Source organism: Podarcis vaucheri (assembly GCF_965113315.1).
Source record: "Podarcis vaucheri genome assembly, chromosome: 8".
Taxonomy (NCBI): domain Eukaryota; kingdom Metazoa; phylum Chordata; class Lepidosauria; order Squamata; family Lacertidae; genus Podarcis; species Podarcis vaucheri.
Genome location: NC_138766.1, coordinates 33,771,948 through 33,797,514, shown reverse-complemented (window position 1 = coordinate 33,797,514; position 25,567 = coordinate 33,771,948). Strand labels below are relative to the sequence as shown.

The 25,567-nt window shown below is 43.4% G+C and overlaps 1 protein-coding gene across 2 annotated transcripts in view; it reads right to left on the bottom strand.

Annotated features, from left to right (window-relative positions):
• Positions 1–10,264, bottom strand: part of RANBP9 (RAN binding protein 9) — a 28,183-nt gene extending 17,919 nt beyond the window's left edge. The window contains exons 1-3 of one of the 2 annotated variants that reach the window (XM_082234983.1): positions 9,708–10,264; positions 4,213–4,324; positions 624–676 (exon numbers count right to left, since the gene is read on the bottom strand). In XM_082234983.1, coding sequence (XP_082091109.1) covers positions 624–676; positions 4,213–4,324; positions 9,708–10,137 — 595 coding nt within the window. In that variant the 5' untranslated portion in view covers positions 10,138–10,264. The remainder of the gene's footprint in view (positions 1–623; positions 677–4,212; positions 4,325–9,707) is intronic. The other variant, XM_082234982.1, reaches the window with a different exon arrangement.
• Positions 10,265–25,567: the final 15,303 nt, after the last annotated feature.

Sequence of the window (25,567 nt, the reverse complement as noted above, 5' to 3'; positions counted from 1 at the left end):
CTTATCATAGAACAAGCAATACAAAGAAGCACAGAGATGAGACTTCGGAGTGTTTGGTAGCATATTTGTGAGGCTGGAGGAGAGAATAAGTTTTAAAGCCTGGGGCAGCAATAGGTGATGCAGAGATAGAGGATGAAACCATGAAGTGTCGGGATACTAGATTGGGAGGATGGGGAAAGTGCCTTTCAGCCAGCACCACCTTCAGTAAGCTCATTTAAGCTTAATGGACTTTACCCCTAAGTAGACATATATAGAATTGTACTGGAATGTGGATAGGAGGAGGAAAATAAAAACTGTTTTGAAATGGAACTTGGGGTGAGGAGAAAGATAAACCTTCTCATCACTGCTTATGGAGGGAAATTTAAGAAACTATTTGAGGGTGGGATCAGGTTTGGATAACTTTATTAAGTGATGGGTGTGTCAGCTGGAGTATTTTTCTTGCTTGGAGAGCATTTTTACAAAACCCTACACTCACATGTGCGGGCGTAACTTACAAAATGCTAGCGACAGGATTTTAAGGTTTTTACAGGTTATCTGGATTAGTATATAAAAAAGATGTACTGATCAGCATCTCACAGGAATAAAGCAATGTTTTAAAACAAAACAATGATTTCTTATCATACCTGGTAGTCTGTTCATATTCACACCTTGAGCAGAGAGCCCAATCCCCATATAACTGTAATATTGAAAAAAAAAGTTTATCCTTTTTGAATTTCAAATGACCACTTCAAAACAGCAACATTGCAAGAAAATCTATTTGCTAGAATTAAAGAGGTATGGATTGGCATGACAACTTAACAGTCAGTTTCTCATATAGCACAATATATCACACATGCTCTTTTGACAAGTACTACATACACATTTCATTGAGAGGTGTGAAGTTAGATTTGTGGTGCAAGCAATCTGGACTGGCTTCTGTAAACTTGGGCCAATGCAAATGCAGGATGTTTCTATGCATGTGAAAAGAACAATATTGAGAAAAAAACTTGCATTTTGGTTACACTGCTTTTGTAACCCAATAGGAGGTGATTTGGTAGATGGGCATGGATTGGCCAAAATGGTCTTTGGACTGGCCAAAGTAGTAGGCTATACTACAAACAGGAAGGGGAAATGGAAAGCTTATTCCTTCTTGTAACTTTTTTGTAGACCCAGTGGGACTCAAACCAACACTAAGAAAAAATTGCACAAAGCCACCTGTTACTTTATTTTTTCAATATCCACAACAGGAACTGATACCTTCAGGAGAAGAAAAGCCGATTAGGGGTCCCCAACATCCCTATCCATCAAGCTCTGATTCCCCACTACTCTGTTAGCTAAACAGGGTTTTCTGCATTTTCCTCAAAGAGCTTGCCTAATGTCTCAGCAAGATCAATACACAAATGAAATGCAGCATGTCAGCATTTCTAAGATAAAGTGTCATCATCAAACATGGACTGTTAGCTGGTAAGGCTATAGCTTAAGAGAAAATAAGCTAAGGAAGAAGAGAAAGAGCAAAGGAGCTTCTTCCTAACAAGGGAACATATTCTAGCATGAAGAAAACAAGTTATGTAATACCTCTTGGAAGTATAGGGACATTGTGAAATGCAATGACTAGGAGACAATAAAAAGGAGTAAAAATTAAACTACTGAGGTTAAAATCCTACACCTACTTTCTTGTGAGTAAGCCAGACTGAATTCAGTGGGTTTGACTTCTGAGTAAACATGCAGGATTACACAATCACAAGGCATTTTAGGCAAACCTATTACGATTTCTACCAAGCTGTAGAAAACATCAGGAACCTCGGTGAGTGTAGTTCTTCCCACATCCTAACCCACAGTCTATGATCGACATACTGTTAGCTACGTAAAAACTGGCATGAATCAGACACATCAAGCTCCAATAGCTGATCAAGTATACCTCCAGATACAATCACTATGGCAATTCATGTCTGATTAATCAATTTTCTTCAGATAAATGCAATAAACTATAGGAACATGAAATTCATTTCAGTAATAATTCTACTCTTCAAAATATATCCATATGTTATTCAGCCTCTTAATGCTACTTTGATATACAATGGTACCTTGGTTCTTGAACTTAATCTGTTCCAGGAGTCGGTTTGACTCCCGAAACCGTTCGAAAAACCAAAGCGCGACTTCCAATTGGCTGCAGGAGCTTCCTGCACTCAAGCGGAAACTGCATCGGACATTCGGCTTCTGAAAAACGTTTGCAAACTGTAACACTTACTTCCAGGTTTGCGGTGTTCGGGAACTGATTTGTTCGACAACTAAGCTGTTCAAGAACCAAGGTACCACTGTAGTTCACATATTCCCGTTTCACCATTGACAAATACAGGAAGGAAGGTAGCAAACTGACCAGGTATACCCACTGAATCCAGGCTAACCAAAGTTAATGTTTAAGATCAAAGTCCAAAATCAGCATTGCCATACAGTGGTACCTCATGTTACGGACGGGATCCGTCCCAGAGGCCCGCCCATAATGTGAAATGCAACTTGAAGTGCTGCACCTGCGATTTGGCGCTTTTGCGCATGCACGAAGAATGATTTAGCGCTTCTGCGTATGCAGCAAATCCTGGAAGTAACCCATTCCAGTACTTCCAGGTTGCCGCGGGAAATAACGTGAAAAGACGCAACATGAAGCAGATGCAACACGAGGTATGACTGTACTGACTTTCAGCTTTTCTAGCACTCGCCCATATCTACAAAAGCTGTGAATTATACATAGGTGCTTATTGTGTTATCCATACAGCACTTTACAATCCAAACCTATTGTCACACCCTCAACCACTGTCGTAACCACATTGCAACAGATCCTATCTGTTCACATTTTGCAGATAGGAAGATCTGGAATCAACCATAGTCACCAGACCCATACTTCAACTTAAAGGTAAAGGTAAAGGGAACCCTGACCATTAGGTCCAGTCATGACCGACTCTGAGGCTGTGGTGCTCATCTCACTTCATTGGCCGAGGGAGCCGGCGTACAGCTTCCGGGTCATGTGGCCAGAATGACTAAGCCGCTTCTGATGAACCAGAGCAGCGCATGGAAACGCCGTTTACCTTCCTGCCGGAGCGGGACCTATTTATCTACTTGCACTTTGAGGTGCTTTCGAACTCCTAGGTTGGTAGGAGCAGGGACCGAGCAATGGGAGCTCACCCTGTCGCGGGGATTCGAACTGCCGATATTCTGATCGGCAAGTCCTGGGCTCGGTGGTTTAACCCACAGTGCCACCCACGTCCCTACTTCAACTTAGGTCTTCCAAAGCCATCTAAAACAGTTACTTCATATTATAGCCTCCACCACAGATGCAAGTTTTGACTCTAACAATGCAAAACATTAAGGTGTTAAAACATTGCAGTATGAATGGCTTTATCAGCATAGAGAGCCTTTTAGTCAGAATAAGTCTTATTCTGAGATTACTTCTTTGAGATTCTCCCAAAGGCAATTACTAATTGAAACTCATTGTTGCCCATGCTGGAATTATCAACAACTTCAGTTCTGCACTCCAGTTATAATATTTCTAAGACTGGTTCTTTAAATCAGGCAGCAATTGAGACTTTTCAACATCAGTGCCCCAGAAAAAGATGCCACCAAAACAATCTGTGAAAGCTATGATCAATTTGTGTCCTAAATATTAATTTTCTGCATGCTAGATAAGCAGGATTGTAGAGTAAGACATATCAATTCCAATCACACGAGATCAGAATTTTCACATTCTATTTAAAACGAGTGGCAACATCTAAATTCACTAAAATATTATCACAGTGAAAGGAAACCCGAAGAATACTATACTCTGCTTACTAACACTCTAAGGAGTGCCCAGCTGCTGTTCCTATGTTCATAAAGGCCAGCAAAGAATACAACTCAAGCAATTCTGGACTCCATCAGACTGTTACAGTAAATACTTATCAATGGAAATGAATTGTCTGCTTAAAATTCAATTGTAACCTTTCATGCCAAAAGTGAATGGAGAATTTGATTTCTCTAGACTATTTGTGGAAACTTGGGTTTGCAACTCTAAAATCAATTACTAGGATTAAATTTTAAACATGTGGAGAGAGCTTGATTAAATATCTACTACTTTTACCAGATCTGAACAGAAAGTAGAATCTGGACATCTTTCAACATGAACACTAAATTATTGTTTTAGCAGAAATAGATGTATTGTATAAATTAAATTGTTTCTGAAACAAAGGTGCACTCAAACCTTACCCATCTCTTCCTTTGCTGACAATTTTAACTTCAAAATAGTATATTCCACAAGCTGCAGGTATGGGATGAGTAGCTCGAACAGAAGCAGCATCTTTTGGAGTTTTTCCATGGCCTGAAAAATATATTAAAATACACATTTACTACTTCATATAATATAAGAAGTGTGATTGTAAACGAAACAGTTAGGAAATGAAACATTCACTAAACTATTTCCAGACATCCTATTGGCACCTGCCTAGGAATCAATACTAAATCCATTGCAAAACCGATCAAATGACTGGTCCATTTACTAGCCTCTTAGCAGGCTAGTAAAATGTGCAGGTTGGTAAGTTTTGAAGGTTTATTTACAGAGTTCCATTGTTCCAAGTCTGGTCCCACTTGATATGTAGCCTCACATCAGACAATCTCTAGTCCAAATTTCATCATGTTTGATCATACATTTTGCTTAACCACATATCTGCATTATGCAACATGGTTTTTAATAATCTGAGCTGCAATTGTGCACATATGCTGCTTAAATCCCACTGACTTCAACAGGATTTAATCATCCCAGCTGTGCACACGATTGCACTCCTAGTGTATTGATATTGTGACACTTGGTTTCTGCATCGAGGACTTGTCAAATTAGAGAATATGAATTTTAAGTAGCCTCGGCAGAAAAACAGGCATTGGCAACTGCCACCGAGAAAAGCGAATTGTTGTATTTCCCAGACCAGTATCTTGACTGATCACTGAATGTATTTGCAGACATAGGAGTTACTTTGATACCTGCGTATCATCTCACTCAGAAATACAGAATCTTAAAAATGAAATTTGGGGTTACTCCCACATCTGCATATACTATGTAAGCATCAGCTGTCAAGAGTATTATGAAAAGCTCTGGTAGAATCAGTGTTTTTCTTTAAAAATGTTTAGGAGTACTCTCATTTTCCTACTCATATTGAAATACTGCCCCCTCAATGAGGCCAAACTTAAGATTCACAAAATGTTTAAGGATATGCGTACCCCTGCGTACCCCCAGAAAAAAGCACTGGGTAGAATCATAGAACTATAGAGCTGGAAGGGAACACAAAGGTTATCTAGTCCAACCCCCTGCAATGCAGGAATCTTTTAGCCCAACTTGGGGCTCGAACCCACAATCCTGAGATTAAGGACCTTTTTTTGTCTCCCCACCTCCAGCTACTCTCTGAAGACTGGAGAAGAAATGCTCTTAAGAATACTGCTACCATGGTGTCATTCAGATGTTGTTGGACTACAACTTTCATCAGTCCCAGATCAGGGATTAGAAGTTGCAGCAACATCTAGAGGGCACCACATAGGCAACCCTTGCCCCAGTCTGGAAGTGTTTTATTATTTTGATATCTGATTGCAACCCTTCTTCCTTTGCACTAGAGTAACGTATCAGTGAGTGAACTGGAACTTTGTCCGAAGCAAAACATAGAAGACTATTGCCACTAAGTTTTGTATCATCTTTCGCTTTGACATCTGCTATATAAAAATATTCCATCAGCATTGAACATCAAATATTTTTAAATTAGTAGTTCAACAGATATAAATCATTATCTTATCAGCAATGAATTATCTAGTTTCTCCAGAGTTCCTTATTTATTGTGAAGAAAGGGTTAAAAAAATACTTATTTTAATATATTATTTGATCAATCAAATAATATTTCAGCATGTCATCCAACAAAGATGCATTTTTGTATATGTTACTCAGCTGTGTCTCAGCACTTAGAAAATGTTAACACAAACATATTACTGGATTTACAACTTAAAAAACAAACAATCCTATGGATATTTACTCAGAAGTAGTAACTCCTGCAAAATTCCATGGTACTTACTCTTAGGTAAGTAGGCACAGGATTGCAACTTGAGGGTACAAGCAGACATGCATAGGTTGTGCAAGCCCACTATGAATGGTAATCACTGTACTTAAAAACATGTACCTTGTTCTTAGAGCAAACTTGTTATTCTAGTTTGGAGCTAAAGGTAGATTACACAGCACTGATTGGTCACTTCTTGTGTCACATGAGGAAGACCCTCTCCTCCATTTATTATGAGTATGGTTGTGAACAGTGCTAATTTGTTGAGTCATGTGACACTTACAAAGCTTCGCCCCCCACCCCTTTGGAGTAGATTAGGTGTAAAACAAACTAAAAGAAAAATAAAACATCAAATGTTTAAGCACATAGCATGTGGGTATTTTAGAAAACAAAAACAGAGCAGGTTGCCCACACAAGTTACAGCAAAACAATCAGCATTCAGTTCAGGGCCTAGCACATTTATGTATTAAAATGCATTATTTATGTTATTCAGGGTGCAGAAGAAACTTGTCCCCCTGCACCTGTTTCCATATATGTATTTTATTTACAATGTCTACACTATATTAAGTAGAATGCAATTTTTAAGTAGGGTTTTCATTTTATTTATGAATGTCCCAAAGCTAACTATATTATCAGTTCATTAAGAGTTAATGCTGAGATGGATAGGATTGAACAATCAGAATTTACACTTAAATGATCTGAAAATTAATGTAGGCACCATGAAATATAGAACTCATGCAATTCTAATTGTAACTTCTTGAAAGATGAGCAAACTTCCTCACTACTGTACATTACATAGCTGCACAGGAACAGATTGATAAATTCTTGCACTACTATCCATCCCAGCCATATTCTACATGAAAACCTGGCAACAGAGGTCTCACCCACTGACCAATTTTATACTTTTATGTGATCCTATCTAGAGTTTAGCAAAGAATGCTGTTATAATAGTTTACTTTTAGAAAATTTGTCCTTAAGTTGATATGACTAACCACCAAAGCAATAACTGATTAAGCACTGAACTTTTAAGAAATTTCATTATATGCAAAACTCAAATACCATTTTCTCCTAATCAATATTCTCTAATCTTCTAACACTTGAGTCACTGCGCAAGTTATTTTTCTAAATATTCTAAATGACAGTGGGGCTGCTGCTTGCATGAAGAAACTGCTTTTCTAGTTAGAAATATCACAACCCCACATAATGGAAAAAGAAAAGCATTTCACCATAGGTCCAAGCAAATCAAGTCTTATCAGATACAGGCCCTTGGTTTTCAGCGATGCCTACCTGCCCAGCTGGGACGCGGGTGGCGCTGTGGGCTAAAGCCTCAACGCCTAGGGCTTGCCGATCGAAAGGTCGGCGGTTCGAATCCCCGCGGCGGGGTGCGCTCCCGCTGTTCGGTCCCAGCGCCTGCCCACCTAGCAGTTCGAAAGCACCCCCGGGGGCAAGTAGATAAATAGGTACCGCTTACCAGCGGGAAGGTAAACGGCGTTCCGTGTGCGGCTCTGGCTCGCCAGAGCAGCGATGTCACGCTGGCCACGTGACCCGGAAGTGCCCCCGGACAGCGCTGGCCCCCGGCCAATAAATGTGAGATGGGCGCACAAACCCCACAGTCTGTCAAGACTGGCCCGTTCGGGCAGGGGTACCTTTACCTTTACCTGCCCAGCTAGTCAAAGCTTCAAAGACCTTTCCTCCACATTCTCAGTAAACTGAAGGTATTTTTCAATAACAGTAATTACAAAGTGGTCTATGAATAGTAAGTTATGAATCTGTCCCTTTTTCTCCACAGTTGTAGTCACAGCTCACTGTAAGCTCTGAAGAAAGAGAAATATGCTACTATTTCTGAGCAATGCAGTGCAGTGCAATACTATTTCTGAGCATTGCAGCACAAGAAAAAAGACACCACTAAATATAGTTTTACATTATGTCAAGCCATAAGACATAAGTATTCTATACTAAGAAAGTACCACACAAGGTAACACAAAGCAACAACAAAAGTGATAGTTGAGACAACCACAAATTAATCCCCAAAGTGTAGGCCACTACATAATAACCATACCTTAGCAAGCAAAAAAGAAGCTGAAAGCATTACACACATGAACCTAACAGGAAGTTCAAAGTAATGCCTGCAACCTTCTTATATACAGTGTTTCCATACAACACAGCACTTCCATATAACTCAGTGCATGGATGCATGAACACACACACACACACAAACACACACACACACACACACAAAAACCAACAAAGCAGAACGACACTCATCCTAAGCAGAGGGCTTGGGAAATTTTAGATTCTGGGTTTAGATTCCTTTGTGTTCATCAGTAATTTTACTTCAATTTTAACATTTTATACTCTTCAAAGTCTAACTACTGCCCTTCTATACTCATCTTATAATCTTACAAGAAGAACCTGCTTTTCATTGCCAACTCTTTAAACAGTTTCATATACAATAGGTATTGTTTTTTCTAGATTCTAGATTCACATTAACCAGCCACCTCCTCTATTTAAAATCGTATCTGGGTTTTGTATGCCATTTCCAGAAGCTGCAGAAAAAAAACAATCTGTTACAAGAAACCCCCACCCTAGTAGAAAATTCAGTTTCTTTTATTTGATAAAGTAATACACCCCACTGTTGCTTGTGAACATAAGGGGGAGAAATCTGTCAAAATAGATTTTGGGGCTACTTGTAATGTGATAAACATTTTCAATTCCTGGAAACAATGTTTTTCTAACCTATTTTCCTCACTTTTCCATGCTCAGTAGTTTTACATTTGTTCTTCCAACCTGTATTGACCTTTGCACTTTTGCTAAACAAACACACATTTCTTGCCATAACTGGTTATTTTTAATTGGACACGTCACAGTGACTGACTTGCTTTTCTCCTCCCCTGACCCCAAGCTGTTATTCAACAAGAGAACTGATCGGCTGAGTTTGTTTATCCTCTTCCCCCAAACCAGAAAGCAAAGGATCCTTCGAGTGTCCCTTACACATTTGAGACCAGTGGAGAGAGACAAGCAAGGAGGGAGGGATAAAGCCAGATTGTCTCCACTTGGCTGTCTAAATTCTTCGGAAGACCCAATGAGAGCTATTTCCTGTTGTTCTATTTTTCTACATTTCCCCCTCCCCCATGATGGCTCCTTCTCAAGATGCTTCTGTTCCCCCACTAAGGAAAGGATATGTGAGATTTGGGGAGTGGGGTAGAAGAGCAATGACCTCAAATTAAAGTCCCAAATGTCTTTCTTTACTCACACATATACACCCCACCCTAAGATTATAGGAGTGAAGGTTTGACTAAAAGGTAATCCGAGGCCTAGCTTCCGGAACAGGCCTGATTGCTCAAAGAGGTGGTACTGGGAGAGGGGGGCGTAGAGAAAGAAAAACAGAAAGGATCAAGGAAGGAGTTAACTGGGGAGGGGGGAGAGCAGGTGCCACCAGATCTATCTGTGGGCGAGTTGGGGAGCTTGCAGGACTGGCGTCAGCATTGTCTGCCGGGGATGGAAAGAAAAATAATGTTTGGGGGGGGGCGGAGAAAGGCAACAACCGAAGCCTCCCGACGGTTTCCGGGGAGACGTGCAGAGCTTCCCTGGGAGTTTCTCGGAGGAAGAGGCGGAGGGGGCCTGGGGATGGCGGCGGCGGCCTCGGCCTCGCCCTCCCTCCGTCCCTCTCACCTTTGTAGTGGACGCGCAGGTTGTTCTGTGAGAGGCCGATGTAACTGAATTTGTCCTTCGGGCTCCAGGAGCGCGGCAGCGGCGTCTCCTGCTCGTCCACGGCCGGGTAGAGCCGCTTGAGGCGCCGCTTGAGCTCCTTCTCCTGCTCGTTCAGGGCCGGGTCGCCGCCGTGAGGGAAGGGCGCCGGGGCGCTGCTGCTGCTGCCGCTCCCGGCAGGCATGGGCCCAGCTGAGGCGGCGGCGGCGGCTGTTGTGGTGGCGGCGATAGCGGGCGGAGGAGGTGGCGGCGGCGGGGCCGAGGTGGCCGGCGGCGGCGGGGGAGGCGGCGGCGGGTGGAGCAGGAGGGCGGCCGAGGCCGGTGAGGGGGTAGGGTTGCCCGGGGCTTGAGGAGCCGTCGCCGGGAGTTGCTGCTGCTGCTGCTGCCCGGACATGCCGGCCTCCTCCTCGTCCGCTGTCCCAAGTGAACTGAGAGGAGGCTTGAAGGAGGTGCAGTATAATACAAAACGGGAAGAGGAAGCCCCAAAGCGGAGTGGGACCCGGGGAAGAAGGAAGAGGCGGCAGAGAGAGGCTCCGCTTCTTCGGCTGAGGGACCCGACTGAGCTCGCGCGAAGGCGAGCAGGGGGGGGTTGGAAACAGACGGAGCCGATGACGAGCCGGCGCGTGCGTAGCAGCAGCGGCTGGCCTCGAGCTCGGGAAGCTGCGCGCGGCGATGTTGACGCGGGGCGCGCGAGAGCTTGGGGGGGGCGGGAGAGAGAGAGAGAGAGAGGAAGAGTTGGCAGCACCAGGCGCTGTTACTTATTGCGCTGCCAGCAACGGCGGTGGTTGTGCGGCAGCCGCCGCCGCAGAACGTCCTCCTCAGTCAGCTGAGCTGCCTGGCGGCGTAGGGAGCCGAGGGGCGGGGCTTCCTTTCTGAAGGAGCTGAGGGCGGGGGTCCCGAGCGCTTCTTTGTGCGCGACGTAAAGCCCCCTTTGCCTCCCTCCAGCCCCGTGTCACCTGTGGGAAAGGGGGCTGGATCCACCACAGACAACTACCTCTTCCTCCCCGCACCCACCCAGTACTTTCCGTTTCCTATAACTCATCAACAGACCAATGGGTGTTTCTTCTCCCTTCCGACGACGAATTTACTAAACAGTATGTAGTTAGCTGCTAATAGCAAGAACTTGCTCACTAACAGCCCGTCCTAAACAGGTTTACTCGAAAGGAAAACGAAGGGGGCTTAACTTAAATCTCAGCGTTAAATCCCTCCGATGCAAATGGCAGAGTTTTAACCACTTGCCCATTCAAACCAGTAGGGCTGACTATGGACTGGATCGTGTCCAGCGTTTAAATGCACAGCCCTCGTCCATTACTGTATACGGATCTAGCGAGGTTTAACTTCAAAAGAAACGCCAACAAGTGATTCTGCTTCCCCAGCTGGGTGAATCGGGTTGGGTACCATCACACGAACATCTCGATCTGTACAATGCAGTTCAGTCGAAGCGTTGGATTTACGCGCCTGACACCCCGATCCGGTTCATATTTATTTCGAAGCGCTGAAATGCGCCTGGTTTGCCTCCACAACACACTTCAGTTCAGCTTCCGACCTCCTTTGCCTATGGAGAACTGCGTGGGGTGTTTTACTAAGTCCATCTCTGGACGGTCAGCAGGAAAGCTAGACAGACGGACGGCTCTAGTACAGTACATTGGGAATCTCTTAGAGTGGCTGGGGTAACCCAGTCAGATGGGCGGAATACAAAGAATTTAATAAAAATAATAATAATCTACTGGCAGATTTCTGAGCGACCACCAAGGCTATTCCCACTTATTTAACAAATGCAACAAATTTCCCCTCCCCTAAAAAACCAAAACCAAAACGCAAGGCTACTAAAACAAAGAAAGCTTGGGGGGAAACCAGGAATGGAGTTTTGTGTGGAAGGATTGGGAGCTCAGTCACTGCTGCGGAAAACCAACGTCCTGGCTGAGATGTCTTCTCCTACATCCTGGACCTGACTCCCTCCCTTCCTAAGCCACTATTTTGCCTTTTTCTCCAGCTGATGGCTGGGAAGCGGTCTAATAAAAAGAAATAGGTCCCGCAGATGAAAAATCTGCCCACCCTTGCTCTGAGCTCGCCCAATCCCAGCCGGTCATGACCTCCTTGGCTATCCCTTCCTCCAAGCTGCAATTCTCCTTGCGTCGACAGAGACGCTTTTCTTCCGCTTAAGGGTGCCAGAAGGACAATCGAGACGAAGCTCGCACCGTTCCATTGATGCCAATGATGATATACAGTATACACACGTACACTACACATGCAGCTAATGCCGAGTCATTATAATGAAAGAGTGACTCAGCAGAGGGGTCAAGGCCAGCTAGGACTTAGGTCTCAATCAGCGCTGTAGAAATTGCGCGTCCTGCCAAGCACGTTGCATCTACCTCAGCGAATGCAAAACAATGACCTTCTGGCTCGGATGCACCAACAACGGGGGGGGGGGGACGGGACACTTTATCGTTGGTGGTTTTGGGGAAACCAGAGCAGCAACAGTACCCAAAGCACACGATACAGGCTGCCATTCTCTAAGGCACTCAGCGGAGGGACTTCAATCCAGGACTGGTGGCAGTGGCGTAGCGTGGGTTCTCAGCACCCGGGGCAAGGCAAGTAATTTGCGCCCCCTAACCCGTGGATTTTAGCACTCGAGTCTCTTCCGCGCGCCCCAGATGTTGCACCAGGTGCAGCAGGCCCCCCTGCACCCCCCACGCTACGCCACTGCTCCCACCACAAGTCTTCAGGACAGCCATCCGAAGGCTGGCGCGGGGAGAAGGTCTCTCCGCCCCACCGCCAGGCTTCGGAGCAGCCTTCCGAAGGCTGGCGCGGGGAGAAGGTCTCTCCGCCCCACTGCCAGGCTTCGGAGCAGCCTTCCGAAGGCTGGCGCGGGGAGAAGGTCTCTCCGCCCCACCGCCAGCCTTCGGAGGAGGTCCGAGGACAGTGGGGTTCCTGCTTCCTCGAGGATGGCCGGCCAAACGCGCCCCCCCAAATGTTGCGCCCGGTGCGGCCGGCACCCCTGGCACCCCCCACGCTACGCCACTGACTGGTGGGGTTCAATTCTAGCATGTATCCAAACTGGCTTCCTTCGTATAATTTCTACCCCATCTTTCCACTCAGTATTGGCCCATAAGCCGCTTTAAGCGGGTCGGGGGAGGCTCATCCCGCTGGCAAAGCCGAGTGTCCTTGTTTTAAGCAAAGAAACAAATTATTGGGTTCGTGCCAAGTTGGCACCCAACACAAACCATCCACCAGCTCCCAGTGAAGCGACTCGGATGGCAAGCACTTGCGAGTCAGCTCCTACGTTTCAGCAGAGCTTATTTCGAGGTAAAGTGCATTTTTATTTGTTGGCATTGATCTATATGCAAGCTGCCTGAAAGCCAAATACACCGACTCAAGATGCTCGTGAATCGGGCCGACCACTTCCCTGTGTGAACTGCTCTCCCCCGTGTGCCCACAGACAGATCAAGATAAACAAGCCTGTTAGGAGGCCTGATAGGCAACCCACGTTTTATCGGTCAGCGGTGGTTGGGCTGCAACTTCCACCATCGCTGGCCATTGGCCATGCGTGTGTACAAGCAGTGGGGAGCAGCAACTAGAGTGTTGGACCAGGGTTCAAATACCCACTTGCCTCTGTAGCCCACTGAGTGACTTTGGGCCAGTCACTCACCCTCCATCTAATCTACCTTTCAGGGTCGTCGTGGGGATTAAATGGGCAGGAAGAGAACCATGTACTATGTCTATTGAGCTCAGGCTTAGAGGAAAGAGAGAAGAAGAAGAAGAAGAAGAAGAAGAAGAAGAAGAAGAGGAGGAGGAGGAGGAGGAGGAGGAGGAATACAGGCTAGGTGTGAAGGGAGCTGGGGTCCAACAACATAGACGCCCCATTCTAGGGATTATAGGGAAAGAATTCCCCATCTGTCCACAGGATTTTGCAAACTGCTTTGAGAGTTGTTGTTTGCAATCAAGTGGTGCATTTTTTTTTTAAGTAAACAAATATTTTCCAGAAAGAACACATGATAGGACCCCGGGGACTGTAGCCACATAGTGCGGTAGGAATAAAAACACCAAAAGGTAATCAAAGTTTCCTTCCAACTGTGGGCTGAACAGAATAAAACACCATCTGTTTTTCCCACCCCACCCCCCATCACAGCTACTGCCTTCTAATCACTCAAGGCACGATATCGCTGCAAATATTTCCGAGAGATTCACAGCTATCTCCTTGACCATTTTAAATTGGGCTGCACCTCTGCCTCCTCCCCACCTGCTCCCTCCCTCACCAGCCAGCCAGCCGCGCGCCCTAGCCGGAGAGCCCCGGCCGTCCCCGTCACGCAATCGGCTGGATCTCCCTTCAGCAGGCCATGCTCACAACTCGGCCCAGGGACCCCCCAGCAGCGGATCTCCGGCCCAGCTGAAGAATCCGGCAACAAGCCCCCTCCTCCCCAATCGCTCCGCCGAAATACGCTCCAAAACCCCCCAGATAGGACGCCGGCCGCCAAGTCTCGTGGCGCCCTGAGCGAGGGTCTCTCCCCAACACCGCCACCTCGAACTGCGTTCTCCCGGCTACCCGAGCGAACCAGCGGTAGGACCCCGGTATGGGCCCCCCCAATATTTTTTATAAGTCGGTGCCCCTGCCAGTGACGTAACTCGGAAAACTGTTAGGGAAGCCAGAGCAGGAAAGTGAGTGGGGGGCGGCGTCGCCGCTTTAACCCACGTTTCCTTTTTGAAAGAGAAACTTAAGTGTATACTGTATTTCACATCAACGTTCCCATCCGGAACACATTTTTCTATGCAGTCAACCCTGCCGGGGTTTTTTTAGACGTTGTTTGCTTTCAGGTATGCCTGCTCACCGTCGCAGCCTTATTTTAATTCCAATTTACAATCCAGTTATTACTTCCATAAGGATCCAGCAATGGGATGGGTGGGAGACTCCTTGCCTCCCTCTCGCAGGATTTGCCAATAAATGGTATTTTAAGGAAAATAAAAATTGCTGTTCAATGTGCTAGGTTGCTGCCAAAGGTGAATTGGTTTTTAAAAAAATAAATATAAAGATTTTATTGGTTTACGAAAGTACATGCATTGCCTCCTTTTCAGGTTGTAAAGTATTTTCTACAAATCAGTTACATTTGATATGAGACATTAGTTTTGTACTCAGTATGTGGTCAGGGAAGAAGAGAGAGGAGGGGTGGGGAAACTTACAATCTTTTATATAGTGAACATGGTGCAGGGAGGGGTCAGAATTGGTTCTGTTTTCTTAACAGAGGGTGAGCCTTAAAGGAAAAGGAAGATAGCTTGGGTTTATTGTTACTTTATTTTTCTCCTCCCACAGAAGAAAACAAAAACACAAAATCCAAGTTAAGCTGGGATCTCAAAAGATGGCCTAATATCAACGATTAAGCAATCTTTTCAATACTAGGCAAAATATGATGATGTCACAGTCTTAAAATATATGTTTAGTATTATTAACTTGATTCATTAGCCCTAAGGTCCTAGGATGGGTCACAGCAATCTAAAACACAATATTACAAAGTTTAAAACAAATAACAAACATAGAGTAGGTCCCAATGATATCCATATAAAATAAAAAAATAACAGCTAGAAACCTATAAAACTCATAATTCCCCCCCCTAAATATAAATGAATAAATCATACAACACACTTCAGTTGGATAAGCACCATTCCGTGGGAGTTCAGTATAAAACACTGTGATACAGATAATCACTACCTCCGGTGTGGGCTAATTTTAAGATCCAAGTCCAATCCTTCAGTTATGAGTAATAGAGAAACATATTTTCTCACAGGTACTGCTTTCCACAGCTAGAAAATGTCATCCCTCTCCATTTGGATACTTGCCTTTTATTGCACATTCAGTGAAAGGCAAAACCTGAAATGCTTGCATATGTCATTTTTAAAAATGGGCCAAAGAAGGGAAACCAGCCAGGCCTCTTTAAGTCATGGTTCCTATAGGGAGAACTACTTGTCATACTGGGTTTGTTACTTTATTGATCTCAACCTCAACTAGACCTGTTCTGGTGAACTGTGGCATGATGTAGTACACCTTGCTTAAAGCAAATATAATAATAAAGCTCTCTCACTTTCTGGAAGAAGCTCCTTTGTACCCAGGTGCACCTCTGGAAGGCTGGAATCCATTTCAGAGGGGTGCATGTTTGTGGAACGATATCAGGATGATAACATTTCAGATGTAGACATGCTAGCTCTTCCAAAGTGTTCCTTTGGTAAAGTGCAGAACTCAGCTGGCCTGTGTTACTTTCTATTGATTTGCAGCCTCTCAAAGCCAAGATACAAGAAAGCCTCTCTTATCCCAACCCAACATAAGCTGTAGCCCTGTTTGATCATCCAAACACTAAAAGGAGGCTTGTGAACACTCAGGCCTCTGCTACCGCATTTTTTTTTGGGGGGGGGGGAGGATATGCAAAGTAAGGACTGAAAATAATTTGCCAATTGTACTTAAGGAGCAATCATCCTGAAGTATCATGTTCTGATAATAAGGACTTGGGGGGGAGGGGAGGGAGCAACAATTCAGCTGGCTCCAATTAGATAACAATTATGTAAGAGAGGTTAGTTTGAGGCCTTTTAAACAGAGCAGACACAGCCAACAACTCTCTCCCCACTGTCAAAACACCATGATTTTGTGCATTTAGGATATGTCCATTTTGGATATTGTGTGTATACATGGGGTGTGTGCTGTTCTGTTTTGTTGTTGTTTTTAATGTGGTGAGATACTGCATTGATTTGTGTTTTGAAACTGGAAATGCTTAGCCTAGTCTTCCATGCATTCACTACACCAAATTATAATTGTCTATAGGAATATTTTTCACTATAAAACTTTTTCTATAGAGCCTTTCACCCTCAGAATCCTAAAACATATATGGAAAAATGTATCAGTAAAATATTGACATCAGTTACGCTAAAAACTGGGATGAACGGCCTGGGAATGCCTGAGCAAATAGGTAAGTTTTTAAGGCCCGCAAGAAGCCCGTAACAGTTGGTGCCTGCCTCATCTTCAACAGGGAGATCACTCCATTGGGTAGACACTGCCCCAGAGAATCATCTTTTCTGTACTATCATACAATGAACACCAAGCCTCCTCTGCAGATCTGAGTGCTAGAGCAGGTATATAAAGGAGAAGGCATTTTCTTAAGTAACCTGGTGAACTATTTGGTCTTTGTAACTGATAAAAGAACCTTAAACTGGTCTCAGTAACAAACTAGCAGCCACTGCAGTTCTTTTAAGTATATGTGTTATATGCATACGGTAGAAACGCCCACTGAGCAACACAGCTGTTGTATTCTGCACTAGCTGCAACTTCCAGACCAATCTTAAGGGCAACCACAAATAAAGTACATTACAATAGTTCAGTTTACCCTCTCCAGAAACAACAATAGACACTTCTAGCCACTGAAGTCACTTGACCTTCAGTGACAACAATGGAAATAGGAGCACTCCAAACTATGTACCTGTTCCTTCAGCAGAAGTGCAACCCTGTATAAATCAGGTGCAGTCCTGGACCCAGGCCTCTTGGCCCAGATGTTTGAGAAAAATAGAGCTGAACATCATCAGCATATTGATGACACTTTGCTTCAAATCTCATAATGACCACTCCCAATGGTTTCATGTGGCTGTTAAGTAGCATTGAGGACAAAATAGTGCCTCGTGGCACCACACAGGATAACTACCAGGGGCCAAGACATAATTCCCAAATGCTGTTCCCTAGAACCAGCCTCCTAGGTAAGTATCAAAAGCAAATGCAAGACTGAGTGATTCCTCTCTCCCGTTCCCATTCCTCTTGCATTGGCAACAGTCCAGTATCCATTTAGGAAGAACAGCCACAGAGAGAGTATAGATCTATAGGAAATACTGGTGTCCTAGTCCCAGAGTGCAGCAACACCTCTACTCAGACACTTCTGTCAGCAGGTGGTACAATAAGCCAGTTAGAATCACCAGGAAGCGCAGGGTGTTGCTGTTAATTCTTCTCCCCCACTGCTGTTCCTCTTACCACCAGTGGTCACAGTCGAGTGTCCATTCATGGACAGCAGCTGCACAGATTACAAAAGAGGTGGATCGGTCAAGGTGGTCCAGACCAGAACATAAGAAGAGGAGGCAAATGGATCATCTAGTTCAGCTTCCTGTTCTCTCAGTGGTCGATCAGATGCCTGTGGGGAACCAGCAAGCAGAGCCTAAACACAAGTGCATTCTCTCCTCCAGCAGTTTTCACCAACTGGTATTCAGAAAGATACTGCCTCCAGCCTGCGCATAGAGGCACTTGCATGTTTCATAGATAATCTATTCTAAAGCAAAATGATAAACCATATGGAATGCTGAAGCCCCCATTGCCTGATTTGTAGTAGTAACCAGCTTCCAAGTTAGTGACCACTTAAGCAGTGATGGGGAAATTGTGGCTCTCCAGATGTTGGCTGGTGATGATTGGAGTTTGAGCCCAATAACATAGAGTAGGCAATGGTACCTACCCCAGGCAGAAAGCAAAGCTGACATTGTCTCTCATCAGGAAAGTCTACCCAGCTTACATCCCATCTATCATAGCACAGTTTGTCATTCCTCCCAGATCGGAGAAGCAGGGTGTTCCTTAAGCTCAACAGAACAAAATCCCAACCACAGTTTAAATAACATCTTTTCCATCTGAAAAATGCTTCAGGTGTTCTGATATGCTTAATATTCTGTTAAAAAAGAAAAGCCCTTTTGTGTAATGCCAAAGTTCTTTTGTTTCAAATGAGCATGCCTGGTCATGTGTTTAGGGCATACTGTATAGAGTTCTGAATATTCCATTCTGCCCCCTAGATGACTGAAACCCAGGCACTAAATTTACCTACCGTAACTGCCAAAAACCTACTCAAGAGGGGGGCAGGCTTCTTTCTCTCATTATGCTTAGTAGGGAGAAGGGAATGTGCACCACACCTTCTGAACAGCAACACTTCAACTGTTGTGAAAACTCTGTCAAAGATGCCTGGCGATCACAGATGGCGAGTCAGCTAGAAGTTAGGCAGGGTCTCGCACATCTGTAAACAACCCTTTTGCCTCACCCTACAAGCTACATTCTCACTCAAATCCTTTCAACTTTCAAAGTGTACAATTTAAACAACTTTCCAGTACAGGATTGGCTTTGGTAGAATCATGTGCCTTGGTACATTAGGCAAGATATTCTCCCTTCACTGCACAAGTACAATGCCAGCTTTGTGGCATGTCAGTGCAACAACACTGCATATTCCCAGCAACGATTATATTCACTCCTCACACCTTGTCAACAGATAGAGGGGTAACAGTCAAGCTGGGGCTTGTGCATATGATCATTTGTGTTGGGTCACTGTGCCCTGCTTTTGGGACCAGATTGCATGAGGCTCTGGTGTTCATTACTCTGCCATAGCAGGTGGAAGTGGCATTGGTGAAAAGAGGATATTCTAAAGCAGGGATGGAGATCGGCTTCCCATCATTGGTGACCATTGGCCATGCTGTTTGTGGATGATGAGAATTGTAGTCCAAGAACATCTAGTGTGCCACTGGCTTCCCCACGCCAGAATACCACTGGTTCTGTAGCCCAGATTTTTCCCATGATTATAACATGGTTCAAAGATAGGGTTCCATTTACTCCTACTTCCACATCACCCCCATTGCGGCTCCTAACCTTTAACAATAGCCTGACAAACATGAATTTAACAAGAGAAGTTTCTCCAACTACTTTTCTTCCTGCCAGAAAAAGCTGCAGCAGCGACATTTTTATGGGCAAGGGTTCTAATCAAGACAAAACCACCACCCAATGCAGATTTTGAGCCTTAACTCTTAAGCTGGAAATTCTGCAGCCTTCATCTTTAAAATCTTGATCGTTGTTGGACTCCAGTGGCATCACACCAAAGTTCAAATTCCCTTTGACACAAAGTTCACTGGGTGACCCTGAGCCAGTTACCATCTCTCAGATTAACCTTCCTCACGATTGCTGTGAGGGTAAAATAGGGCTGGGAAGAGAACCACAAATGCTTCTTGATAAGGCAGCATATAATATAAATCTAATAAAGAAATATTTCTGAGATTGAAAACTTTAACTCAGGAGTTCTGAGCTCTGAAAAATGGGATTGTGAATACATAAAATAACATTTTTTTAAATAAAAAAATGTGAAAGTGGAAGTTTCCAAAAGGCAAACCATACAATTATCAGCTCTTAACCTTTTTTCTCTAATATGCTCAAGCAGTCTGTTGCGCTAGATTGCCAGCAATTATAACTTGGGGAGAGAGACAAAAGGAACAAGCAATTTGATGTATAATGGTTATGTGTTTTTGGTGTGCTTTTATTCAGGACCACATCTGAATGGGCCCATATTCCAAAGACACATATGAAGCTGTCATTTCACTGATCTCTGCATGAGCATGTGCATATGCCAAACAGCAGTGTGGCAAGGAAGCTGTCGACAGAAATAAAGCAAAGGCCATTAAAAATGACACTGGTATACCTTTACGCAAAAATCAAACTATTTCTCCAGGTGCATTATGTAAAGGTTCAATGCTATTCTAAAATATGTACAGTTAATGGCAGTCTAGCGCCTGCATGCTTCAATACTTTTATTGTCATGCAAGAGCATTAAGGACAGTATTGCTTTCATGCAGAATAAAAGACCACCTCTCTTAGCGATATCAGACTGTTTTAACTAGGCTGCAAAAAAAATATTAAGAGCCTCTAATGAGCAGAGGGTTGCTTCCCCCTCCCCTTCTTGCAAATTTGAAGGACAGGGATGAGATGAAAGTATTTCTTAACACACTGTTGGGCTTCTTTTTAATGTTATCTAGAGCAAAGTAAAAAAAGAATACCTACAAAGAGCTCACAATGTCATAATTTTAATAGAAATTGAAAAACTTAGTAAATTCTTTTCAAGTTACTGTACTCCAGATTTAACAGTTTTTTAAATGGACGCACATCCTCATTTTTCTGCCTGGATGACACTTTTAATTTTGTCTTGTACATCCTTCACTACTGGCCAGCTGATTTTCTAATTCTGATTTTCATGATGTTTCAGGAGGTTCCTGCTAAGGCTACAATCCTTTTCTTCCCTACCTCAAGAATTGCAACAAGTATTGCTTCTATTATAAATAATTATTAACAGCATTTACTGATGCTGTTAACAATTATGCAAATCTCCCTCTCCCTCATGCCTAGGCAGCATGGGAAATACAGTGGTGCCTCGCAAGACGAAATTAATTTGTTCTGCGAGTTTTTTCGTCTAGCGATTTTTTCGTCTTGCGAAGCACGAAATCCTAAGGAATGCATTGAAATTCAATTAATGCATTCCTATGGTCAAAAAAAAGTCCTAACAAAGCCAAATTTGGTACAACAAGAGTTTATTAAGTGCTCTTTAAAGTCACACATACTGTAAAGAGCATTTCAAAAATTGAAGGAACAATAAATTAAGTTTCTAAACATGACAGAAAAACATTTAAAAATCAACAAAGTGTACAGTACATTTTCTAAGACTCTGGGGGACAACTCGAAGAAGGTTCCTCTTCCACTCTTTCCTTCTTGCTGAAGAACCCCCTCCACAACTGTTCCCCCAGCCACCCACCACACAGAAATTCAAATCCAGATTTTTTTTAAAAAAACAGCAGAGTGGCCCAATGGTCACAGAAAATCATAAAAATGCAGAAAAAAACACACAAGCTTCCAGATTCTTGCAAACCCCTCCCCAACCCCTCCAAACACCCCAACCCAAAATCCAACCCCCCCCAAAAAAGTTTTAAAAGTTTAAAAGAAGTTTTGGGAAAGTTTCAAAAATCACCAGTGTCTTCAAAAACCTCAAAAAAGGCTACCACACCGCGTTCTATGAGTTGCTCCTCGAAGTCAAGTCGCAACTGTATTAACGGTGTTAAGAAAAAGGAAACAAACTTGCAAGACGTTTTCGTTTTTCATCTTGCGAAGCAAGCCCATAGGGAAATTCGTCTTGCGAAGCAGCTCAAAAAATGGAAAACCCTTTCGTCTAGCGAGTTTTCCGTCTTGCGAGACATTCGTCTTGCGGGGCACCACTGTACTTGCAAAAGATTTTGCATAACAACGTGGGAGGGAAGTAGGACCTGTGGCCCTTCAGATGTTGTTCAGCTACCAACTTCTATCCATCCCAGGCAGCATGACCAATGGTCATTTGAATCATTAAATCATTGTGTCATTAAATTCATATTCCCATCTGCAACCCAGAGCTTTGCAGTGGTAGGCGCTGATTCTACACTCCCGATTTAGTTCTTCTGAAGTGTGATACTATCCCTTCCATGATAGCAATGGTCTACAGTTTTCATGAATAATTTCTTTTCATTTTCATTTTGAAGGACACATCCTCTCCTTTGCCCTTCAAGCACTACGGTTCTTCCCTTACAGCAAGACTATTTTGCTTATAGGAAGACTGGGAACAGAAATTAGCTTTCGCATTTCTGCTGCTATGCAGCTGTTAAAAATACAGAAGACTGGACAATACTACTTCCAGTTGCCTAGTTGGTCACTATCCTCTGCAGATAAACTTCTAAATTTTCAGGTTTCACAGGACACGCATGGAAAGACAATTACATTTTGAACGTAAAACGTCATAAAGCAAGAAAAAATGTTTTGCATTTGCTCTCTCCATTTAAAGAGTGATCATTTTTCTGAAGGTTACGCTGTGAGGTGAGCTACATTTATAAATCAACATATATTTAACAATGCTGCTTCTCTTAGACCTGGCTTTGAAGTCTGCTTTTGCTTCCCCTTGCTCATCCAATAGGAAGACACACACAAACACTTAAAAGTCAACCAGCAGCCTGACCTGGAACAATAAACCCGCACCTCAGCCAAGTGACCCAGTTCTTCCATGTAATCACAAAGATGGAAGGCAAACTGGTGAGCCCACGGAGTGAAAAATGATGCCCATTAAGATAATTAAAAACACTGTGTTCTTTTATCTCAGTTTTCCCACTCATTCCCTGCTTCTTTCATTAGCTTGCTAATTTTTTATTTTTAAAGTCCTGGTCTGTTCAAGAGGCTATCCTTCTTTGAAGGGCTTCTTACCATAACAGTTTGAAAATATTTCTGCCATCGCAAGTAGAAGAGTTTGGATTTGATATCCCGCTTTATCACTACCCAAAGGAGTCTCAAAGCGGCTAACATTCTCCTTTCCCTTCCTCTCTCACAACAAACACTCTGTGAGGTGAGTAGGGCTGAGAGACGTCAAAGAAGTGTGACTAGCCCAAGGTCACCCAGCAGCTGCATGTGGAGGAGCGGAGACGCGAACCCGGTTCCCCAGATTACGAATCTAAAGCTCTTAACCACTACACCACACTGGCTCTGGATCATAATCTGGATTCAAAATTCCATTCCATGCATCTGCCTAAAACAGGGAGGAGAACCATGTACACAATATTGAGATCTTTGGAGGAAAAATGGGATGTAAGTGTAACATACTGTAATTATCATTGAAGGCTGCTGACAAGATCTTCCAAGCACAGTAAATAAAAATGTGTTTCATGATGTAATGTTAATTTTGAGTAGCTATATCGGAGTGGGGAAACGGACCAGTTGTTTAATTTCGATGTTGCATAGTACATATTGTTTTTTAGTCTTAGCAGGAAAGCTGACCAACTACAATTGAATAGTAAGTGGAACTTGCATTACATGTCAGTTCCAAAATGCTGTGCTGTCGTTCTATAATGGGTAAAGACCATCAACACACCGGATTTGCTAAACCGATCAGCGAATTGGCCCATCTGTTCTATTTTCATGCCTTTACCAGTTGCCTTGGTTTCTTCTTTTCAACAAAAACAAAAACTAAACTCTTTTATATAGGAAGTTTCTTTTCAGTGAAACCCCTGATTACATTACCGTATACAATTATCGATTTTGCCTACTAATCTGAAGATATACTCCATGTGCACACGAGATCCAGATTTGTTTCTAGGAGCACATCCCTATCTCTTGTTTATTAATAAGTCAGGCCCAACAAAAAGTGAATACAAAAGAATCTAGACGCTGAATGTATTTGTCCCAAACTAGGAATTATTCTTGAAAGGCAACATAAAAATAGTTATAGTAAATACTTCTTGAAATATTCAATACACAATTGATTTTCATTTCAGGATTATTGTTTTTACTCATGTGAAAGAGCTCAATGGTTAAAATACTTCCAGTATTTCTTCTGTCTCTAAATTCATGTTGTTATGCTGAGCTTGTACCAAGATTTTTCCAACTTGGTACACTTGCTTTATACCCTTCAACAATGGAATGATCTGGGCAGTTGTCCATGCTTTAGTAACACCCAGGCTTTAGTACTGTAATGTGCTATTTATGGGAATGCTTTTTAAAAGGGTTCAGAAACTTTCAACTGTTCTAGAACATGGCAGCTGAGCTGTTGGCAGGAACTCACCATTGTGAATATATTACACTAGTTTTAAAGAAACTGTGCTATTTCCAAGCCCAATTCAAGGTCTGGTTTTCACTACAGGCACCCTGAAGATCACTTATTCCTGCATGAACCTTGTATGGCAGCCAAAACAGTAATCAGGGAACCTTACTTGAATGCTTGTAGTGGTTAAGTGGGTGACCATCAGCTACTGGGCATTTTCTGCAGTTGTGCCCCACCTGTTGAACTTTGGCAGGAAAATTTGCCTTAATGTCTTCTTCAGGTGATAGGGGAAGTCCTCTCTTTTCACCTGGCTTCCAATGTCTTCATCTGTTGGCTTAACTGAGTTTGTTTTTCTGGCACTACATTGGTCTGGTCAATTGCTTTTATGGGTCTGCTGCTTCATTCAGCATGTTTCTACTTGGACTATTTATTTTGTACTGTTATACTATATATTATTGCGATCTCTGTGTTTTTGTATTTCTATTAAAGATTTTCTTGATTTACAGAAGTATGTGTAATGTCTCTCTCTTGTATCTCTTGTATTTTTTCCATGTAACCTTTTTTCATTATTATTATTATTATTATTATTTTGTATTTTTATTGCAATCTTCGTGTTAAGTTTGGGGAAGGGCAGAAAGCACAGTAAACAGTTTCAGAATGAACGTGTGAAGAAATCCAGTTATCTGAATTAAGTTTTAATGGAAATTGTGCAATGTGCTCTGACATTTGTAACGTAATGTACATTGAAGTGTATTTGATGTTGGAGGGTTTCTGTCTGACCTGATGAACTGTCGCTTTAACTGTCGCTTGGGGCCTTAACTGACAGCTGTGAGGAAGGGTTGGCATTATAATTCTCAGTATGCAAAGTATATAAGGTTTGCATATTTTGATTGTTGGGGGCAGGTTTGGAATTTTCAGTTAGACAGTGTGGTTGGCTGGAACTGGAGGGGCCAGAAGAAGTGCTGGTCAGCAGAGGGGAGTTGGTGTTGCTGGTGCTTGTGGAGTCAGCCAGAAGAAGAAGATGGCAAAAGATGATTGGAGAAGACGGAAGACCTAAGATGCACATGGAGTTGCTTGGTAGCCTATGACTTGATGGGTATAGCTGAAGAGGCTAAGCTGTTTTAGGCTGAAGGAACCAGGGAGAACCTGCAGTGCTTAGAGGAGAAGTGAGAAGCAGTCTGGAGGATAGGTCACTGGTGTCTGGCAGTAGAAACACCAGAGGGATGACTACCACTTCCGGGGCAAGTACAGAAAGGCAAAGTTGCATTTCAATAGGTCAGTAAAGGGTTGGGGAAAGAGGCTTCCAGCAGAGCCCTCAGTTATGGTGTTGGTGAGGCTTGACTGGGGTGGAGGGGTGGGTAGAAAGGACAATTTTTATAGGGTAACTAGCTGCTTCCTTAAAACCACCTTAGCTTAACATTAATAGTTGAATATAAGCTGTTGGCATATAAACTGACAGTAACAAGTTAA